General features: G+C 42.0%; 1 protein-coding gene and 1 pseudogene across 2 annotated transcripts in view; both read left to right on the forward strand.

Annotated features, from left to right (window-relative positions):
• Positions 1 to 2,939: 2,939 nt before the first annotated feature.
• On the forward strand, positions 2,940 to 3,626 carry LOC109564543 (iron-sulfur cluster assembly enzyme ISCU pseudogene; annotated as a pseudogene).
• A 5,481-nt stretch (positions 3,627 to 9,107) lies between these two features.
• ADAM10 (ADAM metallopeptidase domain 10) overlaps positions 9,108 to 17,612 on the forward strand; it is a 143,529-nt gene continuing 135,024 nt past the window's right edge. Inside the window, exon 1 of one of the 2 annotated variants that reach the window (XM_070797490.1) lies at positions 9,108 to 9,415. In XM_070797490.1, coding sequence (XP_070653591.1) covers positions 9,361 to 9,415 — 55 coding nt within the window. In that variant the 5' untranslated portion in view covers positions 9,108 to 9,360. Of the gene's footprint in view, positions 9,416 to 9,861; positions 10,083 to 17,612 lie in introns of those variants that run through there. The other variant, XM_070797491.1, reaches the window with a different exon arrangement.

Consider the following 17,612-nt stretch of genomic DNA (forward strand, 5'->3'; position numbering starts at 1 on the left):
TAACAATATTTACTCCTTTACATTTGAAAGGAAAGTGATATTTATAACACTCTTCTAAATGCCTTAAGTTGTAAATACCATTTTCCACTGTTCTCTTTTCCTCAAAAGTGGATTTTCATTTTTATTTTATTATTTTTATTTGACTTTGCCAGATCTTAGTCAGAGCATGTGGCATCTAGTTCCCCAACCAGGGATCAAACCCGGGCCCTTTGCATTGGGAGCTCAGAGTTTCAGCCACTGGACCACCAAGGAAGTCCCCAAATGGATTTTACAAGTGTTTTTCTTCTCTGACCCATCTTTTATACAGAAAGCAAAATCCTGACCCAAAAAAGTGTCATAAAATGAATTATTGAAATTCCTTATGGAGGAAATAAAAATGTGCAAAGATACTGAAGAGGGAAGTGATATATGTGTCTGAGAAGACAACTGCAGTTGAACAGCAGCGTATTGTAGTGATTAGAGCACATGCTTTGGAGTCAGATTTAACTTTGGGTGCTGACTCTGCCAGGTACCAGCATTGAGATTTTGGTGATTTAAGTTCTTTGAGCTTCCATTTCCTTACTAATAACGAGCTACTGCACTTAGTCGCTCAGTAGTGTCTGACTCTTTGCGACCCCATTACCCGTAGCCTGCCAAGCTCCTCTGTCCATGGGTATTCTCCAGACAAGAATACTGGAGTGGGTTGCCATGCCCTCCTCCAGGGGGTCTTTCCAACCCAGGGATTGCACCCTGGTCTCCCACATTGCAGGTGGATTCTTTACCATCTGAGCCACCAGGGAAGCCCAACAACCAGCTACTACTATTACTCTGATTTTTGTCCTTGCTACTTTTAGAAGATAAAGTAGGAAAAGAGCCATGAAAGATGAATCTGTCACGGAAAGCAATGGCTAGATCATAAAGGCCTTGCATTTTATCCTGGAGATAAAAGGATATATTTTCAAAAAGGTCACTCTGGCAGCAGTGGTGTCAAAAAGTCAAGGAATAGGTGATATGAACTGGGGAGACCAGAGCTTGGGCTGTGGGAGTAGAAATAGGTGGAAGGGGTGGAATTTCATACAGTGGAGAATAGAGATGACTTGATTGTCTGCTGGAATGGAAGAGAAGTTTAGGTAATTGCATGGATGATGTTGCCTTAATCCAAATAGGGAATTTAGAAGGAAAAAAAAAAAAACAGTTTGTGTAGGTTGATGTAGGGGTTTGTTCACTTTGGGACATGCTGAATTTGGTGTGGCCATGTAACGTCAGGAAGGAATTGGCTAGTACATGTTAGATATGTAAAAAACACCTAAGATTTTACAATGCTTGCTCTAATGCCTTGCAATATTCTCAATGGCTTACCTCTATTAATTTATTTAACTCCCTACCTTCAAAGGTAGGTATTACTACTCCTACTATTCCTAATGTAAACATTAGGAAATTGGGGTACAGATGCCTCAACTTATTCAAGGTTGCCGTACTGGCGAACGATGTAACTAGGTTACATCGGGCTGGTACATAGGGCTGGTGCTTGGGGCACAGGTGTAGGAAAAGTGCTGACTATGTGCTAGGTTGGAGAAGGCATGGCACCCCACTCCAGCACTCTTGCCTGGAAAATCCCATGGACAGAGGAGCCTGGTGGGCCGCAGTCCATAGGGTCGCTAAGAGTCGGACACGACTGAATGACTTCCCTTTCACTTTTCACTTTCGTGCATTGGAGAAGGAAATGGCAACCCACTCCAGTGTTTTTGCCTGAAGAATGCCAGGGACGGGAGAGCCTCGTGGGCTGCCGTCTATGGGGTCACACAGAGTCAGACATGACTGAAGCGACTTAGCTTAGCATGTGCTAGGTAGTGGGATAGGATTCAGAACAATACAGATCCAGGCTTTGTTTTCATGGAGTTTACAGCCTAGTGAGTCATAGACATTGGAGGTAGTAAAAAATAGTCATGCACATGAAGAATGAGAAAATATGAAAGCCAAAGATAAAATCCTGAGGAACATCAATATAATATCTAAAGGATAAAGAGAATAAGAAACCCTAGGGAAGATATGCAGAAAAGTGAAAGGGAAAGTGTTAGTTGCTCAGTTGTGTCCAACTCTTTGCAACCTCATGGACTGTAGCCCACAAGGCTCCTCTGTTCATGGAATTCTCCAGGAAAGGGTACTGGAGTGGGTAGCCATTCCCTTTTCTGGATAGCCATTCTTTTCTCCAAGGGATCTTCCTGACCCAGGGATCAAACCTGGGTCTCCTGCATTGCAGGCAGATTCTTTACTGTCTGAGCCACCAGGGAAGCCAAGAGATGCAGAAGTCACAGTTAAAAGTAAGGAGGAAAATCAGGGGTGAGCACGGCCTTGGGAAACATTGGAAGGGGGAATTTTGAGGAGAGAATGTTAATTGACCAAAAAGCCTAGTTAGATGAGTAAAAGTGTGTAGTGGCATTGGTAACTAACAGATCTTTGATGGCCCCAGCAAGGGTGGCTTCCTGGGGCTGATGGGGATGGAAGCAAACTGTAGTGGATTGAGGTGAGATTTGAAAGCAGGACCAGAAGTGAGAGGGACTGGAGTGAGATGGGTTAAAAGTCCAGTGAGCAAGAGAAAATGTGTGAATTGGAGTGACAATAGTAGGTAGGGAAGGATTTAAGGTACAAGAAAAACATTTTTAGGGACGAATTAATAGTTGAATTAATAGAATTAATAGCCTGGTGGGCTGCCGTCTATGGGGTCACACAGAGTCGGACACAACCGAAGCGACTTAGCAGCAGCAATAGATGGTGACTGGTTATGAGTAGACAAGGGAAGAAGAGTCAGATAATTTCATTCCCCATCCCAGGTTACTGAGAGTGTTGGTGCCATTATCAGAGATAAGTTAAACATACTTAGTTTGTCATGACAGTGAGACATGCAGCATGCATGTCTTTAGTTGGAGTTGGAAAATTTTAAATGTAATTGTTGGGCAAGCCCGCAAGATGGCGGCGGCTGGAGCGGGCCGTCTGAGGCGGGCGGCGTCGGCCCTGTTGCTCCGGGCCCCGCGCCTGCCCGCCCGGGAGCTCTCAGCTCCCGCTCGGCTCTGTCACAAAAAGGTTGTTGATCATTATGAAAATCCCCGAAACGTGGGGTCCCTTGACAAGACATCTAAAAATGTTGGGACTGGATTGGTGGGGGCTCCAGCGTGTGGTGATGTCATGAAATTACAGATTCAAGTGGATGAAAAGGGGAAGATCGTGGACGCCAGGTTTAAAACATTTGGCTGTGGTTCTGCCAACGCCTCCAGCTCGTTAGCCACCGAATGGGTAAAGGGGAAGACGGTGGAGGAAGCCTTGACCATCAAAAACACAGACATCGCCAAGGAGCTGTGCCTCCCGCCTGTGAAACTGCACTGCTCCATGCTGGCTGAAGACGCCATCAAGGCCGCCCTGGCTGATTACAAACTGAAACAAGAACCCAAAACAGGAGAGGCCGAGAAGAAATGACCGCCTGGTGATGGATGCCTCAAAGGGCCCACAGGCTGCCAGCGCCCCCACCCACGCAGTCACATGGGTGTTCAGAAGCCCTCGCACTACAATAAAAGCGCTCTGAGATCACACAACCTTTGCTGCTCACGTTGCGAATCTAACTCAAGCAAAATACACAGCCTAGTTGTTCTGAACCCTGGGGTTTCCTGCAGCTCACTTTCATCGCCTTAACCTCGTGTGTGTCTATACCTCGCGTGTGTCTATTTCGATTTATGTGTATGACCCCAAAACTGAAATTAGTAGCGAAGTCTCAGGTTTGGGTAGTCGTTAAGTGCACAATATCTAATTCTACCTGAATCTTTTGGGGGAAGATTACCAATAGAAAGCCTTGGTAAGATTATTTGGTAGGACCAAATAAAGTACACGTATTGTACATAAAACAGATTTTGCATCTATATTATAAAGCAATGTTGTAAGACGGAAAAAAAAAATGTAATTGTTGAAATGTTTGCTAGGATTGGCTTTAAGTTGTGCAAGCAGCATTTTCCGGCGGTATTACTTATGTAATATACTGTGTACAGCCATGTACTTCCTAGCTGAATTCCTCATTATTAAAATTTGGGATAACTTTCATTTATACTGATAGTATCAAAGCTGGATGTTGTCATTAAGGAAATAATACTGTTAATCACTGCTTTTGAATGGAAGAACCATGATACTTATTTTTATTTAAACACATAGTAATAGCCAGACACTATTATAATCACTTTACAAATGTTAAATAATTTAAACTTAATCATTCTCATAAAAAAAAAGAAAAGTTGAGGTTAGAAAAGGTAGTAAGTTAAATGTCAAATAAAACAGTGGTTCAAACTTGTAACACTGAATCCCTTTCATTATGATACTGATATGTGATCAATTTGTTTTTAAGTGAAAAGAAATACAATCTTAAACATAATTCTTGATGACCACCTTGATAATACAAAACGTATTTTTACCCAGTTGAAATTAAAAAGAAAACACCATTTACCTCTACCACTGAAATTAACTATAAAAGTTGCTGCACAACTAAACATGCCACAAGATAGTATAACAGCTAAAAAATCAAAACATTTGCAGACAGCACCACCAGAAGAAAATACAAGCACAGGTATATGCAATGTAATATTTCCATGTAACTCATCTTTCCTAAGATTGGATCTTTTAAGAAAAAGAAAAAAAAAATCATGAGATTCTGCCATAATGGGCACTATTGATGATATTAGAACTTCTGACCGTATTTTTGAGCTTACTGATGTTGGAGCAAAACTAGAGTAATTCATTTTTCAAAATGAGAATTAAAAAAGCACGTGGTAATAAGTCGAAAAAACCTACAGTAAAAAGTAGGAATTCCAAATTATTATTAGTATTAATATCTATCTTTTCTAATTCAGCCTACTGAAGCAGGATGCTAAAGATGAGGACTAATTTGTTGCTTAATCCATAGTCCTGTCTGACTCTTTGTGACCCCACAGACACAGGCTCCTCTGTCCAAGGATTTCTCAGGCAAGTGGGTTGCCATTTCTTCCTCTAGGGGATCTTCCTGACCCAGGATTGAACCCATGTCTCCTGCTTGGCAGGATTCTTTACCACTGGGTCATCCAGGAAGCCTGAAGACTTCAGTTCAGTTCAGATGCTGAGTCATGTCCGATTCTTTGTGACCCCATGGACTGCAGCATGCCAGCATGCTGCTGATGCCATGATGCCATCTAACCATCTTATCCTCTGTCACCCCCTTCTCCTTCCGCCTTCAATCTTTCCCAGCATCAGGTGGCCAAAGTATTGGAGTTTCAGCTTCAGCATCAGTCCTTCCAATGAACATTCAGGACTGATTTCCTTTATGAATGAGTGGCTTGATCTCCTTGCAGTCCAAGGGTCTCTCAAGAGTCTTCTCCAACACCACAGTTCAAAAGCATCAATTCTTCAGTGCTCAGCTTTTTTTATAGTCCAACTCTCCAAATATGACTACTGGAAAAACCATAGCTTTGGCTACACAGACCTTTGTTAGCAAAGTAATGTCTCTGCTTTTCAATATGCTGTCTAGGTTGGTCATAATTTTTCTTCCAAGGAGCAAGGGTCTTTTAATTTCATGGTTGCAGTCACCATCTGCAGTGATTTTGGAGGCCCCCCAAAATAAAATCTCTCCCTGTTTCCATTGTTTCCCCATCTATTTGCCATAAAGTGATGGGACCAGATGCTATGATCTTAGTTTTCTGAATGTTGAGTTTTAAGCCAACTTTTTCACTCTCCTCTTTCACTTTCATCAAGAGGCTTTTTAGTTCTTCTTCACTTTCTGCCCTAAGGGTGGGGTCATCTGCATATCTGAGGTGATTGATATTTCTCCCGGAAATCTTGATTCCAGCTTGTGCTTAATCCAGCCCGGCATTTCACATGATGTACTTTCCATATAAGTTAAATTAGCTGGATGACAATATACAGCCTTGACCTACTCCTTTCTCAATTTGCAACCAGTCTGTTGTTCCATGTCCAGTTCTAACTGTTGCCTCTTGACCTGCATACAGATTTCTCAAGAGGCAGGTCAGGTGGTCTGGTATTCCCATATCTTTCAGAATTTTCCAGTTTGTGGTGCTCTACACAGTCAAAGGTTTTGGTGCAGTCAATAAAGCAGAAGTAGATATTTTTCTGGAACTCTCTTACTTTTTCTATAATCCAATAGATTTTGGCAATTTGATCTCTGGTTCCTCTGCCTTTTCTAAATCCAGCTTGAATATCTGGAAGTTCACGGTTCACGTACTGTTGAAACCTGGCTTGGAGAATTTTGAGCATTACTTTGCTAGCGTGTGAGATGAGTGCAACTGTGTGGTAGTTTGAGCATTCTTTGGCATTGCCTTTCTTTGGGATTGGAATGAAAACTGACCTTTTCCAGTCTTGTGGCCACTGCTGAGTTTTCCAAATTTGCTGGCATATTGAGTGCAGCACTTTTGGAGCATCATCTTTTAAGATTTGAAATAGCTCAACTGGAATTCCATCACCTCCACATGCTTTGTTTGTAGTGATGCTTCCTAAGGCCCATTTGATTACGCATTCCAGGCTGGCTATAGGTGAGTGATCACACTATCGTGATTATCTGGGTTATGAAGATCTTTTTTGTATAGTTTTTCTGTGTATTCTCACCACCTTTTCCTAATATCTTCTGCTTTTGTTAGGTCCAAACCATTTCTGTCCTTTATTGAGCCCATCTTTGCATGAAATGTTCCCTTGGTGTCTCTAACTTTCTTGAAGAGATCTCTAGTCTTTCCCATTTTATTGTTTTCCTCTTATTTCTTTGCATTGATAACTGAGGAAGGCTTTCTTATCTCTCCTTGCTATTCTTTGGAACTCTGCATTCAAATGGATATATCTTCGGATAACCAACATACCACATGTAAACTGTATGCATGTTTTTCATGTAATAACACATGATTTGATACACTTAAGTACTGCAAAATGATTACCAGTATTAGATTCCCAGCACTTATTCATCTTATAACTGAAGTTCGTACCCTTTGACCAATATCTCCAGATTTCCCCCACCTCCCAGACCCTGGTAACCACCATTTTACTCTCTGCTTCTTTTAGTTTGGGTTTTTTAGATTCCACATATAAATAAGACCACACCGTATTTGTCTTTCTGTTTGATTTATTTCACTTAGCATAATGCCTTCCAGATTAATCCCCGATGGCAAGATTTCCTTCTTTCTCATTGCTGAATTAATATGCCATTTTATCTATATACCACATTGTGTTTAGCCATTCATCCATACAGGGACACTATTGTGAATAATGTTGTAATGAATATGTGAGTGTAGATTTCTCTTCAAGACCTTGATTTCACTTCCTTTGGTTTTATACCCCAAAGTGGGTGTTGCTGGGCCCTATGGTAGTTCTATTTTTAATTTTTTGAGGAACATCTGTGCTGTTTTCTGTAATACTTACACCAATTTACATTCCAACCAAAAATGCACAAGAGTTTCCCTATTTCCATATCCTTGCCAACAAGTTTGTCTTGTCTTTCTATATATATATATATATATATATATATGTATATATTTATTTATTTATTTTTGGCTGTGCTGTGTCTTCACTGCTTTCTGCAGGCTTTCTCTTGTGGTGTGCAGGGGCTACTCCTCCTTGCCATGCACTGGCTTCAATAGTTGGAGCACGAGGGCTCAGTAGTTGTGATGTGGGGACTCCATGGGCTTCAGTAGTTGTAGCACACAGGTTCATTAGTTCTAGCTCCTGGGCCCTAGAGTGCTCAGTAGCTGTGGCGCAGGGGTTTAGTTGCTCCGGGGCATGTGGAATCTTCCCAGATGCGGGACTGAACCTGTGACCTCTGCATAGGCAGGCAGATTCTTATCCACCGAAGTCCACATATCTCTTATCTTTTTGAGGATAACCATTCTAACAGTGTGGGCCTTATTTCACCGTGGTTTTGATTTGCATTTCCCTGATGATTAGTGGTATTGAGCATCTTTTCAAGCACCTATTGGTCATTTGGATGTTTTCTTTGAAAAAGCACTAAATTCCTCTGCACATTTTTAAATTGGATTGTCTGCTTTGTAGCCTCTGAGTTGTAAGAGTTCCTTGTATATTTTAATTATTAACCCCTTGTAAGAGAAACAATTTGAAGTGTTTTCTCTCATTCCAAACACTGCCTTTTCATTTTGATTCTTCTGCCAAGGGTTTTTAGTTTGATGTGGGCCCACTTATTTACTTTTGTTTCTGTTGTTTGTGCTTTGGCATCACATCCAAAAAAATCATTTCCAAGACCAACATCAAGTTTTCCCTGTTTCCTTCTAGGTCTTACGGTTTCAGGTTTTATGTTTAAGTCTTTAGTCCATGGAATACAAGTTTAAAAAATCAAAGTGAGTTACTGTGAGCTCAAATAGGAGCTTCAAAGAAGTTGGGGTGAAGGAGACTCCAGAGTTCTCTTCAGAGAATGAACAGAAAGTGGTAACTAGGACATTTTTCAGGCTAGATTCGGTACCTGTGGTTGAGGCTGCACGCTTTTAGAATGGCCAAGGCCTGGTCTGTGACAGTTTTACAGAATTCAGAAAAATAGGACTTAGGCTGTATGTTTCTGCTGCTTGAAGGGCTTTACATTGAGGTTCTGAGCTTTGTCGGCTGTCTCCAAAGTAATAACTGTTTATTGGGACTTTGCTTCTTTTGCAGGGTGGGGGAGGCTTTGCTTTTGTTTACTTGGTAGAAGTTGTGCACCCAGGGAGGCAAAAAAAGAAGTAACGAAAATCCCCATTCCCTGTGAAGTTAAAACGAGGACAGCGGCCCCTTAACATCCCTCACCTTGCCTCTTCTGCTCAAGACACAGGTCTGAGCAGCACCAAGAGCAAACCCTGTACGGTCCACAGAGTTGCGCTCCAGTCCGGGGGCGGAACCCCAGGAAACCCCGCCTCCCAAGCCCAATCCCAGCTCTCCGCCGGCGGACAGGAAGCGGCGGCGGGCCTAGCAGCCCGGGAACCGGCCCCAGTGCGCATGCGCGCGCCCCTGGGGCGCCTGGGGGAGGGGGAGGGGCGGGAGGAAGGGGTGCGGCTCCGCCTGCCTGTTGGGCGCCGGCTGGTCACGTGGTAAGGAAGGAGGCGGAGGTCCCGGGCTCGGGGGAGGGAGGTAGAGAAGAGGGAAGGAGCGAGGGAAGGAAAGCGGGGAAGGGAGGAAGGAAACGAACGAGGGGGAGGGAGGTCCCTGTTTTGGAGGTGCTGGAAGCTTTGCCGGCTCTTGAAGTGGGGCGAGAGGGAGGTGCTTCGCCGTTTCTCCTGCCCGGGGAGGTCCCGGCTTCCCGTGGAGGCTCCGGACCAAGCCCCTTCAGCTTCTCCCTCCGGTTCGATGTGCTGCTGTTAACCCGTGAGGAGGCGGCGGCGGCGGCGGCAGCGGAAGATGGTGTTGCTGAGAGTGTTAATTCTGCTCCTCTCCTGGGTTGCGGGGCTGGGAGGTGAGGCACGACCCCCAGTGCCGGGGGCGCCGTGAGCTCAGCGGACCGCGCGGCGGCAGCGGCGGCCGGGCCGAGCGGAGCCCAGTCGCGCCGTGCGGCGGGTGCGTCAGTCAGCCCGGCCGGCCGGCGGCGCCACTCGGGCGCGCAGTGCTCCCCACTCCCTATTGTCCCCCGCGCCCCGACCGCGTTCCCTTCCGTGGCGGGCCGAGGACGCTCTGAATCTCCGGCGAGGCCTTTCCCGCCCCCTGCCGCCCCAGCAGCAGGGGAGGCTGGGGTCGCCTGCCAGAGAAGCAAAGTCGGGAGATCCGGTGGCCAAGCGAGAGCCGTGGAGCTCAGGCCGGTTGGCACCATCACTCCAGCGGGCTCGCCGGGCGCCGGGGCGGGCAGCTGCCGCGGGGCCGGTGATCACCCTCCTTACCCTTTTGCCCCAGCCCCTTGCCCGTGGCGAATTCCGGAGTCCCCTCCGCCGCGAAGAACCACCGCGGAGGCTCGTGGGAAGTTGCGATTGTATTGTTCCGTTACCGGGCGCGGCGATCCAGACCGACCCGGTTCTGCGGAGAGGCCGCCCGAGGAGGGGTAACAGTGGTCTCCTGCTGGTGTGAGCCGGGCGGCTTTGGCTCTCCAAAGTGCCCCGCCTCTGTCCGACTGTTCCGAGATTAGCAGGAGGGTGTGTTTCTGTTCTGTGAAAACATTCTGTTGCCCTGGGGAAAGGGTTTCGTGGAGAGAAAGCTAAGTCGTTTCGGGATGTTCTTTGATCTGTAGGCTGCTTTGCGTCTTTTAGAGAGACGGTCCCTCGGTGACCTAACTTGAAGAGTTTTCTTAAACTCTCAGGTGGAATAGACATATAGTGTAATTAATGGATTGTCAAAACAGTGGCAATCCTCCACCTCCCCTCCCCACGTTGGAGTTAAAGTGTGCTAAAGCGTATAATTTCTTGATGACTCCGGTTTTGAAGACGTTTTTTGTTTCCAGTTTATCCGAGGACCAACTGCATCATTTTATTCTTGTGTGAAGTGCTTTATTTTTGGTTAACTTTTTCACTTCCCTCCGGAGTATACATAAAGACTTTAAAGTATGTTTGAAAGAATTGGATTGAAATTTTTTCCGGAATGTTTTGGATGAGTATAGACTCATTTGATAATTTAGAAAATGTCTGAATGTTTCATGTAGTGGATTGTTTTTGTTCTTTTCTTTGACTTAGGACTGCATAGCCTAGCATATTTTTGTTCCGTCTTCTACTTAGTCTGAAGATACTTTGTAGGTAGATTTCTGTTGCAGTTTGTAGTGTTCATTTGCGAGAGAAACATTTTAGATTAGGAGCTTCTGGTAGATGTTTAGTTTGAAATATCTGTGCTGGATAACCTCTAAAAGGGCCTTTGTTTTTACATTTGTATTTATGTTCTGAATGTGACTTCCAGCAAATTTCTGTTTTCACTTTTTGTTAGATGCTGATTTCTTTGAGGTAGTAAAAAGTAAGGCATCCACATGAGGCAGATTAAACTAATGATTAGTAGTATGTAAAATGTCCTTTGTTTTTAAAGAGTGAAACAGTAAGAGTAGACACTGGTCTCTTCTGATGGTTGAAGAAAAAGTATAAATTGACAGCGTAATCTTTGCGGGCTAAGACCTTTTTTAAACAAAGATTTTCTAAATTCAGAACTCTGGAGTCATTTTTAAAGTATCATTTTGCATTAAACATTGGTTAAAAGGCTGCTTAATTTTTGATGTTTGTTTTAAGCAGAATTTTTTCAGAAAACCACTAAGAAATCTTTCATTTTAAAATTAACATCAAGATTGTAGTTATGGGGTACCTGGAGATATTTGTAATGTATTTTTATCCACACATCTGCGCTGTTTATGGTCGTTTGTAAGAAGTTTATGTAAGGATGATATGAGAATAGAATGCATTCAGACTCTCCTATGAGAGAATGAATATTTTGTGTAGATTAGGACAAGCTATAGTGGAAATATGAATTTAACTTTAAAGTATAAGTCGTTTTAGATACTTAATAATCGTTTTTAGTTGCTTCCCCTGTGATTTGTCAATCCTGTTTTGCATTAGTTTTTTTCTTGCTCTTAGTGTGATGGTTGGGAAGCTAGAAAAGAGAATGTGTTTAGAATCTTGAAACTAAACTTTGCCAATGCTGTCCATTTCTCACAATGTCCACCTGTGTTCTGTTTGTAGGAAGATACCATGAATTTTCTAGAGCTTAGTATCTATATAGACATGTACTCAAATATATGAATAAAATGCTTTATTATATGCAACCGCATTAGAAATTTATTAGAACTATTCTGATTATATATAGCCCAAAGAACTTTTATGTATATGTGAATTGTACTTTTTAACACAAATATGTTGGTGAGTTGATTTTTTTTTTTTTCTCTTTAAAAAAATTGGTGTGTTTGAGAGGTCCAAAGGTATTTCAGCTGTACCAGTAAATTCAATCCCCTGTTTTTGTTTAATGAAATCATACTTTAAATGAACTCTTAGAGTATGACTTTTTTTTTTTTTTTTGACTGTGGTGTCTGGGCTGGTGGGTATTGTAGTTTCCCAACCAGGGATCAAAACCAAGCTGAGAACAAAATTCCCGGCATGTTTCTTATATTAAAAAGTCTGGTGTAAATGCTTTGCTTTGTAGCATGCTTCTTAAAGAAATAAATTTTATGGAAGTTTGGCCAAAAGTATAAAAGTTTAAGCTTAAATTAATTCTCACTTCTACCAGCAAGTCAGGGTCTATGAAGTTAATAAAATGGACAGACTTTTGGTCTTTATCTTTAAGGAGCTGTGACTCTTTATCTTTTTAATGTTGGTATTGATAATCCAGCTAGCTGTACCATCTTGAGAAGACCCATTTCAGGCCATTAGTTAGCAGTATCTTTTCTGTGTGTATAAGGACCTCTTTGAGTAGCAAAGAACTGGGCATGGCAAGCACCCCTCTCTTTTCTGATCTCATTTTTATAACTTGTTTAACATCTTCCAGGGTGTTTATTACCTAATATTTTTTAAATTATCTTACAGACTTGCAGGGTGGAGCAGGGAGAGTAAGGGACATTTTTGTAATGTCTTCTGTATTTCTGATACTGTGTTAAAAGTTTCACTTTCCAACTTGTATGAGAGAGTGGTGACATTCTACATTTAAAGAAACAGACTTGAAGAAATATTTTTTCTGACATTGTCCACCTGCTCAGTGGTGAATTAGACTGTCAAACCCAAGCCGGTTTGACCTAAACCTGGACTTTTTACCTATTGCCCCCTCATGCCTTTTTGAAAGCAGTTTTCACATGTTAGTTCAAAGGTGTTCTCTGGACTGAATCACCTTAGAGATGTGTTTTGTTTGATTTGCAGTGTCTTCAAGTTTCAACTACTGATGGGCTTTGAAAAATTAGGAAACTTATTAAAAATTTTTTTTCTTCGTTTTGGTTAAAATTTACTGACTGTGCTGGGTCTTAATTGCAGCGTGTGGGATCCATAGTTGCAGCATATGGGATCTAGTTCCCTGAGTAGGGATCAAACCCAGGCCTCCTGCACTGGGACATGGAGTCTTAGCCCCTGGACCACCAGGGAAGTCCCAAATTGGGAAATTTCTGAGTGAAGTTTATGGATTTCTGTATTTTGGGAGGAAGACTTGAAAATCCTGTTAACTGTTCAGAAATATTCCTATTGTCTGGAGCAGAGCAGTAGCCATTCCCCTCTTTAAACTGGACTTGGGAATCAGCGTGGTTCCCCTCAATCTGGCTGGCTGTATGTACGCTTAGCCTGCTGCACTCATTTTTGTTACTTGCGTCAGTCCTTGTAGATATGTTATTTGCGTCTTTGCCTCAGTTTCATCTTGCAAACATGACAGCACCATTTATTTATTTGGTTGTGCTGTGTGAAATGTGGGATCTTAGTTCCCCAACTAGGGATCAAACCCATGCCGCTTGCAGTCCCGACAGCAACCATAAAATTATTTTTTTTGAATTGGGACCTCTTATTCAATTTTTATTATATTGTTTATAATATTAACTTTTCTCTGGTCCTAGAAATTTGTTAATAAACACTGTGGCATACACAATACTTTTTATCTGGCATTAGGGTATTAGATATTTTAAAAAATTCTTGTGTGCATAATAGTAACAATTGGAAGGTCTTAAATAATGATAGTTACAATTTTTCCACATCTCTTTATCTCAGTGAGGAAATAAGAAACCACATCTTTTTATGCTGGGATAAGGCTCAGAAAAAAATCGGTTGAGAGTTCTGTAGATAACTTAGATGTTTTTTCTTTTAAGAATTGGTTATAAACATAAACTCTGTTTTTGAAATTGAGAAAATGAAACTGAGTAATAAATCCAAGAATAAACTCCATTTTTTTTTCTTTTTAAACTTTGTTGAGAGATCACAAGTTTGGCCTTGAGACTATTTCCTGAATGACAAGTTTCTGGGACCAGACTTTTTAAATATTTTGTGCTTTTGATGAAAGTTTTTATAAAATGATAAAGTTTTATAAAGTTGTTATAAAACATATTTACTGTGCCCCTTTTAAAGGGGCTGAATTTAATCTTAAATGATTGAGATTTAGTATAAGAACAGCTTACTGTTTTGGGCTAAACTTAGTTTGGCTGTCAATTATTTTACAAGGGAAAGGGGGCAACGTTAAGAAGAAAAATACCATTTAGAGTTGTGAAGGTAGTAACACCGCCATGTAGCAGTGTGAAGGCTTTGCCTTAGGACTAGTTGGGACAGTTCTGTCCTAGCTAGGTTGCAGAAACAGCAGTACTGAGAACAGTTCTCAGGAAGTGTAGACTTCCTTTGATACTGGGTGATTCCATTCTGAAGCTACTATAGTTCCAACTAAACAATGAGAGAACATGTACAGTAAGAACATTGTTGTTTTAGTCATCAGTGTTTATTGTGTGTCTGTGGCTAGTAGGAGTCATGAAGGCACAGTCTTGAGAGAGAAAAGAGGTAAAAAGTATTGAGCTTGCCAGAGTAGACATAAATGTCAAGATATAAAAATAAGAGTTCCAATTATGTATTGTAGTTGAAATGAGGATTTATTAAGCTGGAGGGACATCAACCAGTTGAAGAGAGCTTTTTGAGATAGAAGAAAATACCGTAAGGTGTAGTAAGATACATGTAGGTTTACTTGCCTGGAATGGAGAGTTTACGGTAGGAAATAAGGAGAAATGCTAACTGGGCTATGATGACTAGAACTCTCATTTTTCATATAATAGGCCATGGTAACTATGGGGTATTGTGGAATTTTGGTTGGTTGAGCCAACAAAGGTCCATCTAGTCAAAGCTATGGTTTTTCCAGTAGTCATGTATGGATGTGAGAGTTGGACTATAAAGAATGCTGAGAGCCAGAGAATTGATGGTTTTGAACTGTGGTATTGGAGAAGACTCTTGAGAGTCCCTTGGACTTCAAGGAGATCCAACCAGTCAATTATAAAGGAAATCAGTCCTGAATGTTCATTGGAAGGACTGACGCTGAAGCTGAAACTCCAATACTTTGGCCACCTGATAGGAAAAACTGACTCACTGGAAAAGACCCGAGGCTGGGAAAGATTGAAGGCAGGAGGAGAAGGGGACGATAGGGGATGAGATGGTTGGATGGTATCACTGACTTGATGGACATGAGTTTGTGCAAGCTCTGGGAGTTGGTGATGGACAGAGAAGCCTGGTGTGCTGCAGTCCATGGGGTCGCAAAGAGTCGGACACGACTGAACAACTGAACTGAACTGAGCAGTTGGGATATGATACAGTAAGGAATAAATTAGCTACTTGGTGATTGAGTCCTGGATTGGGGTAGTGATTGTAGAAATAAAGAAGAGTACATGAGAAATCTTATGGAAGAATAACTGGTAAAACTTGGCAGATGTTTAATGTAAAGATACCACAGTTTATTGAGGGCTCACTCTGTGTTGAATTTGGACCTTAGAGGCTATTGTATTGGAGAGTGTAGTTTTATAAAGCTTTGAGGACCTCAGACTTTGTAGTTCAAAGTGTCTAAGATTTTGAATCTAGATTGAAGGTTCAAAGTTGGAATGTGTGTTAGAGTTGAATTTTGTCTGACTTGTATGCTAATACTTTTGTTGCTAAGTCACTTCAGTTGTATCTGACTCTTTGAGACCCCGTGGACTGTAGCCCACCAGCCTCCTCTGTCCACGGGATTCTCCAGGCAAGAATAGTGGCATGTGTTGCCATTTCCTTCTCCAGGGGATCTTCCCAGCCCAAGGATGGAATCTGTGTCTTTTGCTGCTCCTGCATTGCAGGTGGATTCTTTACTACTGAGCTGCCAGGGAAGCAATACTTTTGTTGAATGTTAGCTAAAACTTTGCACAGTCCTTCAACAATTTGTGGCTAGTCACTTAGGAAGCAGGCTTCCCTGGTGGCACCGTGGTAAAGAATCTTCCTGCAGTGTAGGAGATTTGGGCTTGATCCCTGGGTCAGGAAGATCCCCTGGAGAGGGAAATGGCATTCCTTCTCTGCATTCATTGCAGTATTCTGGTCTGAGAAATCCTATGGCCAGAGGAGCCTGGCGGGCTACAGTCCTTGGGGTCACATGAGTAGGACATGACTTAGCAATTAAAAACAAAAACTTAGGAAGCATTGTTCCTGATAGTTGAGAGATAGAAGTTTGGTGAATTTGAGGTAGACGGATAAGTTAGATTTAAAGATACATAAATTGGAATTAGACTCTTCAGTTCAAGAATATGCTTGATACTTTTGATTATATGTGAATTGTGAAATTCCTATTTCAGACACAAATTGGGGAAAATAATGTGATTTCTGTACTTGAGCCAAATGTACAAATATGATTTATGGAGCAGAATTTTCTTTCCATTTATCTTTGTTTGCATTAATGATTGAAAGGGATATACACATACACACACACACATATGTATTTAACAGCTTTGAACTTTGGATTTAGTTTTCAAAAGAATACAGGTAGAACCCTATACTTTTTAATTGGGTGGAATATAATTTGCTTCTTTTCCTAAGAATTGAGTGGGATAAATTTGTAAAATTGCTGAAGAGATTGTAAAGTGCTGTGCAGATATTATTAAAAATATGTTTCCAAGCCTAATTTCATTTGGAGTCTGTTAGTTACAGAATATAGTTAAATAAATGTATTTATAGAAGTTGAAATACTAGAACATCATTACCACACATTAGGAAATAGAATTTAAGAAATCCTTAATTTCCTCTTGAACACAATTCTGTCACTTAATCATTGAATCTTTTAAAATGTCTGTTGTGAATTTACATCATAGTATTTATGTGGTATTGTAGCTTTGAAAAATTAATGTGTAGTTAAAATGTACCTGCAAAGCAGACACCAAAATATCTGTAAGTCTAGAGATAGATAGTTTTGGTTGTTGCAACTTGAGGGATGCTTACTAGTAACTAGTGGGTAGAGGCCAGAGATACTGTGAAACATCTTAACAATTCATAGGACGGCGGCACCCCCCTCCCCCCGCCCCGCCCCTGTCCAACACGGAATTATCTGGCCAAAATGTCAGAAGGGCTGAGGTTGAAAAACCCTGCTCTGTCTAGCACAAGTTTTCCACCATTGTCATCATCCTTTTTTGTTGTTATTTCTGATAGCTTGCTATCTTAATTGATTACAAGTCACTTCAGTTCAGTTCAGTCCCTCAGTTGTGTCCAACTCTTTGCGACTCCATGAATAGCAGCACGCCAGGCCTCCCTGTCCATCACCAACTCCCGGAGTTCACTCAGACTCACGTCCATTGAGTCACTGATGCCATCCAGCCATCACATCCTCTGTTGTCCCCTTCTCCTGCCCCCAATCCCTCCCAGCATCAGAGTCTTTTCCAATAAGTCAGCTCTTTGCATGAGGTGGCCAAAGTACCGGAGTTTCAGCTTTAGCATCATTCCTTCCAAAGAAATCCCAGGGCTGATCTCCTTCAGAATGGACTGGTTGGATCTCCTTGCAGTCCAAGGGACTCTCAAGAGTCTTCTCCAACACCACACTTCAAAAGCATCAATTCTTCGGCGCTCAGTTTGCTTCACAGTCCAACTCACATCCATACATGACCACAGGAAAAACCATAGCCTTGACTAGATGGACCTTTGTTGGCAAAGTAATGTCTCTGCTTTTGAATATGCTGTCTAGGTTGGTCATAACTTTCCTTCCAAGGAGTAAGCGTCTTTTAATTTTATGGCTGCAGTCACCATCTGCAGTGA

The sequence above is a fragment of the Bos indicus genome, chromosome 10 (assembly GCF_029378745.1).
Source record: "Bos indicus isolate NIAB-ARS_2022 breed Sahiwal x Tharparkar chromosome 10, NIAB-ARS_B.indTharparkar_mat_pri_1.0, whole genome shotgun sequence".
NCBI classification, from domain to species: Eukaryota; Metazoa; Chordata; class Mammalia; order Artiodactyla; family Bovidae; genus Bos; species Bos indicus.